This window comes from Thalassophryne amazonica, chromosome 21, assembly GCF_902500255.1.
Source record: "Thalassophryne amazonica chromosome 21, fThaAma1.1, whole genome shotgun sequence".
NCBI classification, from domain to species: domain Eukaryota; kingdom Metazoa; phylum Chordata; class Actinopteri; order Batrachoidiformes; family Batrachoididae; genus Thalassophryne; species Thalassophryne amazonica.
Window position 1 is genome coordinate 32479951 of NC_047123.1, and position 12393 is coordinate 32492343.

At 39.1% G+C, this 12393-nt stretch overlaps 2 protein-coding genes across 2 annotated transcripts in view; one reads left to right on the forward strand and one right to left on the reverse strand.

The window, feature by feature from the left end:
• Positions 1 to 2998: 2998 nt before the first annotated feature.
• On the reverse strand, positions 2999 to 7416 carry LOC117502735 (alpha-1,6-mannosyl-glycoprotein 2-beta-N-acetylglucosaminyltransferase). The gene is made up of 2 exons (XM_034161839.1): positions 7236 to 7416; positions 2999 to 7151 (listed from the first exon to the last, which is right to left on the reverse strand). Exon 2 carries the CDS (start codon positions 6907 to 6909, stop codon positions 5662 to 5664), a length of 1248 nt encoding a protein of 415 aa, XP_034017730.1. The 5' UTR covers positions 6910 to 7151; positions 7236 to 7416; the 3' UTR covers positions 2999 to 5661.
• A 3159-nt stretch (positions 7417 to 10575) lies between these two features.
• The window catches only part of LOC117503622 (toll-like receptor 5), a 70028-nt gene continuing 68210 nt past the window's right edge, over positions 10576 to 12393 (forward strand). Inside the window, exons 1-3 of the mRNA XM_034162900.1 lie at positions 10576 to 11171; positions 11477 to 11558; positions 12187 to 12336. The gene's annotated coding sequence lies outside the window, so the exon portion shown is untranslated. The remainder of the gene's footprint in view (positions 11172 to 11476; positions 11559 to 12186; positions 12337 to 12393) is intronic.

Below are 12393 nucleotides of genomic sequence, written 5' to 3' on the forward strand. Positions count from 1 at the left end.
ATTGATAATAATTATAATTTCTACAATAAAATACCATGACCAAATCTTCTCCTGTATTAATATTTAGGTTTTAATACCTACTCCTGCATATTATATAGTAGTACCATATTTATTGTATATGTTATTACCCTTAATATTAAAAAAAAAAAATATATATATACACTCAACAAAAATATAAACGCAACACTTTTGGTTTTGCTCCCATTTTGTATGAGATGAACTCAAAGATCTAAAACTTTTTCCACATACACAATATCACCATTTCTCTCAAATATTGTTCACAAACCAGTCTAAATCTGTGATAGTGAGCACTTCTCCTTTGCTGAGATAATCCATCCCACCTCACAGGTGTGCCATACCAAGATGCTGATTAGACACCATGATTAGTGCACAGGTGTGCCTTAGACTGCCCACAATAAAAGGCCACTCTGAAAGGTGCAGTTTTATCACACAGCACAATGCCACAGATGTCGCAAGATTTGAGGGAGCGTGCAATTGGCATGCTGACAGCAGGAATGTCAACCAGAGCTGTTGCTCGTGTATTGAATGTTCATTTCTCTACCATAAGCCGTCTCCAAAGTCGTTTCAGAGAATTTGGCAGTACATCCAACCAGCCTCACAACCGCAGACCACGTGTAACCACACCAGCCCAGGACCTCCACATCCAGCATGTTCACCTCCAAGATCGTCTGAGACCAGCCACTCGGACAGCTGCTGAAACAATCGGTTTGCATAACCAAAGAATTTCTGCACAAACTGTCAGAAACCGTCTCAGGGAAGCTCATCTGCATGCTCGTCGTCCTCATCGGGGTCTCGACGTGACTCCAGTTCGTCGTCGTAACCGACTTGAGTGGGCAAATGCTCACATTCACTGGCGTTTGGCACATTGGAGAGGTGTTCTCTTCACGGATGATGCGAAGGAGATGTGTTGCACTGCATGAGGCAAATGGTGGTCACACCAGATACTGACTGGTATCCCCCCCAATAAAACAAAACTGCACCTTTCAGAGTGGCCTTTTATTGTGGACAGTCTAAGGCACACCTGTGCACTAATCATGGTGTCTAATCAGCATCTTGGTATGGCACACCTGTGAGGTGGGATGGATTATCTCAGCAAAGGAGAAGTGCTCACTATCACAGATTTCGACTGGTTTGTGAACAATATTTGAGGGAAATGGTGATATTGTATATGTGGAAAAAGTTTTAGATCTTTGAGTTCATCTCATACAAAATGGGAGCAAAACCAAAAGTGTTGCGTTTATATTTTTGTTGAGTATATATATATATATATATAATGTCTTCAAATCCCACCCCTGCCACATTTCTCCATGTAATGTGGAGTTGCGTCAGGAAGGGCATCCGGCGTAAAACCTGTGCCAAATCAACATGCAGATCCACCTTGGATTTGCTGTGGCGACCCCGAGTGCAAACAAGGGAGCAGCCGAGGGACTTACTTACTATATATATAATGTCTTCTTTCTTATGTCTTATTATTTATTATTATATATACTTTTTTCTTGAGCCGCTTGGGTGGGTAGGGAGAGTTCCCATTGGATAAAAAACCTTTTCAACCTACCATCCCTGGTTCTCAAGACCAGGCTCTACTCTACTCTTTTCTACTCTTCTATTTAAATCTTCTTTTTTAGATATACTTTAGTATACTAGCATAGTTCCACCTTAGAATTGGAATATAATATATACCTTACCTTACTGAATTTTCATAATAGCATGCATGATATACAATCAGATGCAATTCATTTAAATATTCAACAACGTAATATCATGTAAGTGCCGATGTAGTTGATGTCTTCATTAACAAATATTTAAATATACAAAGTTCCCCACCCCACACACACACACACAAAAAAAATAATAATAAAAAATAACAGTGGACATTTGTGGTACATCCAGCCTCCACAGATGAAATTTGGCCACCTATACTATAAAGTTTGACATGTTTAGCCATTAAAAAAAAAGAAGAATTAGAACTAGAGGATGGTGTGGAGAATTAAAGAATAAAGTTTGAATTCCATGTCGTATAACACGATAATGCTGGAAGAACATATGGATACAACTACAGACCAACTGGTAGCAGAAATGCACAAATAATCTGTTTACCAACTCTCATAAATCAAAAAGAAAAATGTAACTGCAGTGCTACTAGTTGTCCACTTGATGGCGGTATTACTCCAATTTGATTTTGCCAACTGTCACATAAGCCAGTGCTCAAGACCATATAAAACGGGGATGTACAAGTAATCTGGAGGATACCACGTGATTTATACACATTTCTTTTTACAGTGGTTTTCTGTTTCCTCTTCTGAAAATGTGCATGAGTTTTTGAGGATAGTGTGTTCTAGACAGATTTATTGGAAATCTTTCTTTTCTTAATGACTGATTTATCAATTCAGATAGCTATTTAACACCTAAAAAAAACTGTAGACATTTTATCTGCTGATGCTCAAGTTAAAACTTGCTTTCAGCAAAACTATACTGCATTGACTACATGCTAAATATTGTTTTCATATTGGATTTTCTTGAGCCTTTTCACCTGACATCACTGCCATTATGAAGCCGTTTCTTACATTGCAGTACCTAATTTCTTTCAGCCTCTATATGCTTGCATGGAATTGCACTTCAAAAAACCCACTCTTCTTCCAAATTTGTAAAAATGATCATTGAGCAGAAAAAAAAAAAATAATCAGAAATCAGTTTTAAAATTTAGTTAATATAATGTATTTCATTGCAAGTCGGTTGTATATAGTCAATATAGTTTATTGAGTTGGTAGATTCATAGTGTGTGCAGCAGTGCATGCATTTTTTTGTAAAATGTGCAAAGTTTTTCAACAGATCTTCGCTAATTCCTTTATGGGTGTGCAAATGTTTGCACACAGCAGAATTTGCACTTATCTCCATGTGTTGCTGTCAAAGCGTGTCAAACCTTCTGCCTGGAAAAAGCTGTTTCCTCTAGATTATATTTAACCACAAGAAGCAGATGTTGAAAATGTAGACACTTTTAATTTTTTTCCTTCCCCATTTGGCAGATAATAATAATAATAATAATAATAAAGGGTAATTTCAAGTAATCAAAGCTCAAGGAAACATTCAGAGCTTGATTATGTCACAGAATAAACAGTCAGACAAGTACATCTTTAACGCTGGAACCAACGCTTGTCAAGAGCTGCTTGTGCTTTTCAAATCAGATTAGATTATTCTTAACCGTAAATCTACATAAGGCACAGAATAATTACAGAAACATACAATCTAGTCGTGCTCTCAAACTAATGGACTCTGTAGAAATAAAAATCACAACTCATGTTCACAACCTGGAATAAAGGCACTACAGGAAGTTCTTCCAGCTTCTCACTTTTTTCACTTGGGATCGTGACAACAGTTCTGATATGCATCTGCATGCTGATTTGGCACAAATTTTACGCTGGACACCCTTGCTGACACAACTCCATATTACATGGAGAATGGACAGGGGTGATCTTCAACAGAGAACCCATAATGGCATAAATTTCTAGTGGTGGTTTACTCAAAGTAATTCTAATATTTTGGTCACTTTGTCCAGCCTTCAAGGTGTTAATTCATCTTTATGCTTGCAAATGGCTGCAACCCAATATTTGAACCAAAATGAAACGACAAAAAGTGACTTTAAAAATAAAGGAAATACTGAGTGAAAGAACTATTAATGCCTTGCCTCTTACAAACTAATATTCTCTTATTATCCAACAACCCGTTAACCAAGAATGTGCAAACACACAAATTCAGAATCACAAAGGATGCTGATATTTTCCCCTCAATCAGAAAGTAAATATATCCCAGAAATAGTCCAGCTGTTGCAAAACAGTGATCAATTACGAAGTCCTTGATGGCACGATGTGAGTCCTGGTACATTCAGTAACAAAATCCATTATGTGCATGAAATAATTTTCACAGTAAAGTCAGCAGTCAACATCAGAGACGGCAGTTATACACAAAAACTAAAACCATAACTTTCCCCTTATGTTGCAGATTGTTGTACGCACACTTAGTGTGTATACGACACTCACATTTTTATAATTTTTTTTTAATGGCACTTAAAATTACTCAATAAAAAGGCACATTGGTGGGGAGGGGGGCAACTTTTGACTTGTGCAAAACAAAGTATCAGCTCTTTCGAGTCACAATTGCGCTTTTTTTTTTTTAAAGAAAAAAATGTCAAACATTCTTACATCTTCTCAAATATGATAATTTGCTCTTTTTTCCCCCTCCATTTCAGATATCTGTAAATTGAGTATTTGGGGTTTTTGACTGTTGGTGTGCCAAATGATTCAATTACTTATAAAAACAAATAGAGTAATTAATCAGGAACATAATCATTAGTTTCAGCCCTACTGTTAAGAAACAACCAGGTCTTGAATCAGCTGTGGTTTTATGGATTGATATGACAGGCTATGATCCTTTGTACTTTATCAATTTGATAAAGTGCCACAAACCCACAGATGCGCAGGGTTCATGCTGTTGCTACAATGTGTGATTTAAGTTTGTCGTTTCTAAAAATTTTATTGCACTTTGATCTGAAAATTGTTGGACAATTACCAGAAATACCAGCAATAACTTTAAAGAGTCTTTCAGGAATAACATAGAAAAATTAGTTTGATTTAACATAAACATCTTAAATTATTTTGTCCTTGCTTGTAAGAAATACCTATGTATATATGCTTTACAAAATTACCCTTTTATTTGGCTTGTTTGGAGATTATTTACACCCAGGTGATGTTTTGCATATTTGCAACTAACTTCTGCAGTGCCATGTTGCAACCGCCAACTCGATCGCTATTTTAGTAAGAGTCTCGCTAACTCAACCACAATTGTAGTGGTTGACATACAACAGCGGAAGAATTTGCCCTCGTATTTGAGTCTCCTGTGCAGCTGAAAAGAATAATCGATGAGTAATGAACTACTAAATTAAAACCAAAAACAAAACTTTTTTTAAATTTCATTTTCTCAAATGTGATTTTTTTGTTTGTTTGTTTCTTTCCTCCTCTCTGACCATAACTTGAATATGTTTGGGTTTTGGAAAAAAACAAGACTTTTGAAGACACAATTTTGGGTTTTGGGAAACACTAATTGACACTTTTCACCATTTTATGGATCAAATGACTAATTAATTCATTTACAAAATAATCAAGATTAATCAGATTTGGAAATGGTTATTTGCAGCCCATACTGTAATAATTATTAGTAAACTGATTATTACCAGACTAGGAATCCGTAGACACTCTTATTTTCATGGAAAGAGGAATTACCAATGTTCATTACAATCGCGGTTGAGTTTGTTTGCACACTGTTGCATCGCGACATCTGTTCGCCGACACCAGAGATGTTCTCTCAAGAGTCAGGACTTTAAGTCCATAATTTCATATAGCACGTCCACAATCCATTATTTTAATGTTAATTTGATCAAATTTGGTCCTTCTCACATTATCATCAAGTAAGACTTTGTTTTGGCTTATTAGAAAGCTAAAGAAGAACAGAGGAATTACATTTAAGTCCAAGTCTTAACTTAAGATGTATTCCAAGTGGACAAAGTCACCCTCGAAAACCCTGAAACAATTATGCATGGCACATATTTTGCAGAAAAAGATTAACATTCTGTGTTGAGGAAAAACCTTTTTAAAGCCGTTTGACATAGTTTTTGCAAAGAACGTGGTCTCGGACATCTCCCCATCCACCATTCTTCATGTGTGGTTCATATTTTACTGTTTCTGCATCATTAAGGATAACAGAAGCGGGAAACATGCCATCTTTAGCCATTTGAAGCTGCTCCTCCGCTCTCTGCGACACCCATTCTGGTCTGCAGTCCTCATTCTGGTGAAGTCCACAGTCTCCCGTATGGAGAACTCTGGACCCAAGTGCTGCCATCACTTTGAGGGGTTTCGGTATGCAGGCTCCTGAGAGATGCTGCAGGGTCCAGTCCCAGTTGTAGTCGTCGTAGGTGCAGAACTCGTTGGTGCAGCCCATCAGCTTGTAGTAAACCTCCCTGGAGATGCCCATGCCAATGTTGTGTTTGGTGGACATCCACCCAGTGGTCAACACCTTATTGGACAATCTGGTAAAATTGTCAACTCCATTGTGGTTACCCAAAGCCAGCATGTCACAATCTGGGCAGCTACTCTTTCTGAACTCCACCATTAATTTATAAAAATGGAAAAAGTCAGGTAAGATATAGTTGTCCTCTTCCAAAAAGAGGACAAACCCGCTATAACCCTGCAAAGCCTGGACTCTCTCCCAAACAAAGTGCATCTTCCACCACCAGTGGTGTTTGGTTTGTGTGATGAAGGCTTCCCGGTAATGTCCATAAGAGTCGGGGTGCTCCGCGTTCAGGCATCCTGTGCTGAGAGCCTCCTCCTTGGATGCATCTCGGGGGCAGTCTCGAGGATCCTGTCCGGGAAACTCTCTGGGATACAGCTGCATGCTGAAGGGGAAGAAGATTTGCAGGACTTTGCAGAACGTTATCCCTTGCACAATGGCGTTCATTTCCTCTGAAAAGTAGTCATGGCTGAAGATCAGGAGGAAGCTGTGGACCTCGGCAGCTTTCTCAAAGGACCTGACGAGCAGTTTGAGGTATTCGGGCCTGTTGTGGACCTGTACCACCAGCACCAGCCGAGGATCTCCTGGAAACTTCTCTGCATTGTGAACGAACTGCTTGTGATTGGCGATGTAAATAGACTTAGTCAACGCCGATATGGAGTCAAAGTTAAAGTTAAACTTTAACACGTCACTTCCCTCGGCCTGGATTGGGGTTCCACTTGTGTCATTCCTGGACATTATTAGGACACGTGTTGAGACCAGGAGAGTCCCAACGACAAAAACAACACCCAACAAAACGAGTACATTCCTCTTCAGCAGGCGAAACCTCATTTTCTCATCAGAAAAAAAAAGATTTTGGAAGGTTTGATTGAAAAAATATTATTTAAAAAAAAATGGGGTGGGGGCGGGGGGGAGTAGTCACCTCAGCGTGGCGCGAGACTTCAGTGTAAACATTTTATCAGCTCGCGCGCTTCTACGTCGACTAGCGTCGCGAGACTGTCAGACTCCAACACAACGTCCACTTAAAAACTGGGACATTTGACGAACAAAAACTCGTTCTTTTTCCCCCGCACCTGTGAAGGGAGAGAAGCGTAACATTTCCTCACTGAGACGGCGAGTCATTTGGTGTTGTTTTGAAATAATGGCGCTTGACTTACCCGTGACTAAAAGGCTGACACCAGGAAGAAGGAACTCAGCCGTGATGATGATCCTTACTTCAACTCATTGACTGCTGACGTGTACAAGTCAGCCAACAAGCTGGGGGGAGCCTGGTCCTGGTCCTGCCTATAAGTTGTGTAATATGAGGAGGAGACGAGCACTAAAAGCTGGTAAGGTGTGTGTGTGTGTGTGTGTGTGTGTGTGTGTGTGTGTGTGTGTGTGTGTGTGTGTGTGTGTGTGTGTGTGTGTGTGTGTGTGTGTGTGTGTGTGTGATAATGCAGTGGCGGTGGAAGAAGGGGGGTGTAGAAGGGCGCCACCCACCCTCTCTGTGTTTGAAATGACTTTAATACATATACAGTGGCTTGCAAAAGTATTCAGCCCCTTGGTATTTAACGCATTTTAATTTATGGCGTTTCAAATACAAAAAGTAAAGAGAGTGGCTATACGCCCAACCGTTGGGTCAATAAAGTAAATATGCGAGCATATACGCCCAACCACAACCGACCAGTGAGGGCGCTTGTAAGCTCACTTCCGGTTTCAATGCGGGAGGGAAAAAAGGCGGATATTTTCTCGCCGGCTGCCGGAGGGTTCGCACTCCGCGGAGGAGCTGTGATCTAAAGCAGTTCTGTTTGGCTCATCACACCCAGGGAACTGTGTCAAACTAACACCATCTTCATTTTGTTCAAAAACGGTTTCGTCATCGTTAACAGGCTTCCGTTCAAAATGCTTATGAGGTTTGTCTGTTTTCATTCATTGCAGTGTTTTCGCAGTAATTAAAGATGGCGCCATTAAATGTGTCAAACATATGCCGCAATAGAGCCTTAAAAAGTGGTGTGAAAAACATAGTTTAGATGCACAAAACATGTCAAATACACGACCACGGTTGGTCGAATAAGGTAAGACGTTATATTTAATTGCCCAACGGTTGGGCGTGTAGCCTTTGCCAAAAGTAAATGGGGAGACTGCCGCCAGACTTTTGACACCTAGCAGAAAGTCTGAACATATCACACCCATTTTGGCATCTTTGCACTGGCTCCCTGTCTCTGAGAGCAGATTTTAAGGTTTTGTTATTGACTTATAAGGATGTTCATGGACTGGCGCCATCTTATCTGGCTGATCTGGTGGAACTTTACGTGCCGGCCCGGGCTTTGCGGTCGCGGGATGCGAGACTTCTCTGTGTTCCCAGGGTGAAGAAGTAGTCAGCAGGTCAAAGAGCCTTTTTGTATCGTGCACCCACCCTGTGGAATAGTCTTCCTGCAACCGTGAGGCAGTCAGAGTCCGTGGACATTTTTAAGTCAAGACTGAAAACCTATTTTTATTCTCTTTCTTATGAATAGTTTTTATTTTTATCTGCTTTATTCTTTTACTTCTGTTTTTATTTATGTATTTGAATGTTTTTATTCATTTTTAATTATTTCTTTAAATTTTATGTAAGGCCCCGTGAGACGGCTTTTGCTGTGATTTTGTGCATTATAAGCTAATTAAATTAAATTAAATCAGGCTTCTCAATATAAAAAATTCTAAAATGATCTTCCTTAGACTCAAACTGAAAACAAATCTCTACAACTTAGTATAAATTAATTAAAAATATAAAAGCCCAGATGAGATATAATATCCAAAACTTGCACTGTGCACAATTTCTCCAATCACAGCCACAGAAGCCTATAACTTCTTCTGGGTTGTCTAGGTGTCTTGGTGGCTTTCCTCACTCCTCTCCTTCTTGCACAGTGAGTTTTTCAGAACATCTACTCCACACAGATTTACTATAGAGTGCCATACTGTTTGTATTTCTTCTTAACTGATGTAAATAAAGTCCAAGACATATTCAGTGACTTGAAAATGTTCATGTATCCATCCCCTGACTTGTCTGAAGAAAACTTGCAATAAAACTGGTTATTTACAGGTATTATACCAAAGGGGCCATTACTTATGAAACCCATCATCTTGGCTTTTATATTTTTTAGTTAATTTATGTCACGTTGTAGAGATTTACTTTCCATTTGAGTTTAAGGAAGATAATTTGAGAAATTTTTATATTGAGAAGCCTGGTTTATTTTTTGTATTTGAAATGTCATAAACAAATTAAAATCTGTGAAATACCAAGGGGCTGAATACTTTTGCAAGTATGCAGGTACTTTTTTTGACAAATATATTTATTGCTTTCCATTTTTCACATAAACACACCACGCTCAACTAAACAATCCTTGAAAAATATGAAAATAACTACACAAAATTTGAGGGGGGAGCTTACGTCTTTATATTAGAAATGAACTGGACAAAATGGTGGATATGTATCCTTCATTATAGTCCAAAAAGGGTTTCCATGTACTGTAAAAAGTGTCAGTCTTAGAATGGACCAGGCAGGTCAAAAAATCAAGTGGGATGTACTCCTATAAAAGCTTTCTCCATCCGGCGACAATAGATGACTTATTGGAAATCCATTGTAACAAAATGTTGTTCCGGGCGCAAAAAGTTAACACATTATACAATTTACTATTGTATTTGTTGTTAATCTGCTGACTTGGGAGACCAAGAAGAAGAGAAACAGGATTGAGATCTATGTTAATCATGTTAATTTACAAATTTTAGTTTGTTATATACTTGCAAGTGAATGCACTGAATTGCATATAAATTTTTAGCTTTGATACTTTAGGAGTATGTTTAAGTGGTTTTGCAGTTTTTTTTTCCTCACAATTAAAATTCACAAAATAACCCAAATCATTCAAACCTGAAAATTACCCCGTAACAAAACAGCTTGGCATGCCAACAACATATTTATTAAACCAAAGTTAAGCATTAATACGTTGTATGCCTACCTCTAGCATTTACACACTCCGGACATCAATCTGGCATCCTCCTGGTAATAATATATGTTCATAAGTGTATATCTGGGTGCAAAGTATCTCAGGAATACAAATTCGCTGTTATATCGAAATGATTGCGTATATTATGAGTGTAATGGTTATTTTTCACCCAATGATGACCGTATTTATTGCTGTATTATTTTAGACTTTTTTTTAATAGTACTGTGATTTTTCATAACTAAATATGTTTATGTATTACATTTTTATGGTCTGATTATTCTTCCGGTTGTTCCCATTAGGAGTTTTACAGTTTTCATCTGTATCTTCCTCTGTCAGGCCAAACATCTGCATGTCCTCCCTCAGCACATCCATAAACCTCCTCTTTGGCCTCCTTCTTCTCCTCCTGTCTGGTGGCTGCTTCCTCAGCATCCTTCTCACTATATACCCTCCATCCCTCCTCTGCAAATGTCGGTGTTTTGTTGCTGGAGCATGAAGACCATGAAAGATATGATGAAAAGGTCAAAGTGTTGATGTCATTGGATTGTTCACATACTTCTTGCTATAATTTATCAGTCTGATAATGACGAGTCTTTAAGATAATTGCCTGGAATGTGTGGTAGTAACTCAGCAATGAGTGGGTTTGCCAATCTGCATGAAAAGGAAAGGCTGCTTCTACTTTTTCATACTGTGGATTAGAAGAATGTTCCTCCTGACCTTCAGGTTGTTGGTTCTGGTTTGACCAGTTGACGAGGAGTCAGTGCTATTGTTACAAGTGCCGCCCACAACAAACAGGCGGTCATGGTGTCGAATCTCATACCTCACACAAACGCAGAGAACCTGTGAAATGATCTGACACAGTATCGTGTGAGAACTAGGTTTCGAAGTTCTGGTTAACATCATGAAGGCACTTTGAATGACAAAGTTCATTAAACTTGTGCTTTTTTTTCACTGTCAGTAATGTCAGGATGCACAGTGCAGCAGGATGGGCAGTTATGAGAAGCTCTGTTATCTGTTTGTGATGTTCTGCAGGCCGTCACCACCCACTGATGTCATGGCGGCTGGTCTCTGGAGGCCTGTCCGTGCTGCTGCAGTCCGACCGCTTCCTCCAGATAACACACACGGAACAGAACTGTGAGACAAGCACACACACTGTGAATTAACATTTAAAGAATGCGTGCTAAATATTTCACAAAGCACAAAGCTGCCCACTAGAACATATTTGCCATCATTTCTGAAGGGAAATTTCACATACAGAAATGTGATTTTGCACCACATCAGTTTGAATTTTTGATTTTGTTTTTAAGTTAGTGCTAAAACAATGACTGCAACTATTGCAAACTTTATATAGTATAATTTGCCTCAAAACTCTGAAAGGAGGACATATGTTTGAGGTTTTCATTTTTATTTTTTGCTCTTTTTTTGCTTTTTTTTAATAGCTGAAGTAAAACTACAAAGTGAAGTTTCACTGTGGATGATCAGCAGAAAAGTGAAGAACAAAACATCTTTGACCACAAAGCTGTGAGTGCAGTAAAAAAAGAATTAAGAACTTTGTCAGGTCTCCATCTATCAAACTTCACTTTCTGCATGGTGTTTGCCCTTTTTCTGTTTTATATCCCAGCATGCACTTGGTGAAATGTAAAGAAGTCAGACAGACAGGGCTAAAACTGGAGATCCTCAGTATTTATGTGAATGCACTTTCTGTTTATTCCAAGTGTGTGGCGATGCGTCACTCGGGAGCTGCACTATGAGGATTTGGCCATTAGGTGGCTCTGCTGAGTTGATAATCAATGTGGCACCAGTTCATAAGTGATGCATTATTATTATTATTATTATTATGGAATTTAAAAAGCACAAAGGGGAAAGACAACATGGGATTGTATCCCATTCACTTGGGGGGTCACCACATTTTACACTGGGTACTCTTCCTGACACAACTCCAGAACTACAAGGAGAAAGAATGTAATGTGTATGATACACACACAGAAAGGAACTGGGCATTGGTGGGCTTGAGCCCAGAACCTTCTGTCTCTATGCTGGAGGAAGGGGGCACACTACCCACTGTTCCACCTTACTAGTTCTCAAATGAGCAAAAAATATTCCCGTCAATGGAATACAATAATACATCTTCCTATCCTGCATTTCTCAGGCTTTATTTATACCCGAGCTGATCCCAGTGCAGTGTGACTTGGCTGAAGTTTCTGGTGTGAAGCCGAACCCAAATGAGCTCCATGGGACGGACTGAATGTTCTAAAGATCCTTGTGTTTGCAACAGCAGCTCCCAGAGAGAATCATGGAGGTCAGCAGAATATGAGAAAGTTTCCCCCCTCAGGATTTGTGCACAGATTCAAATGAC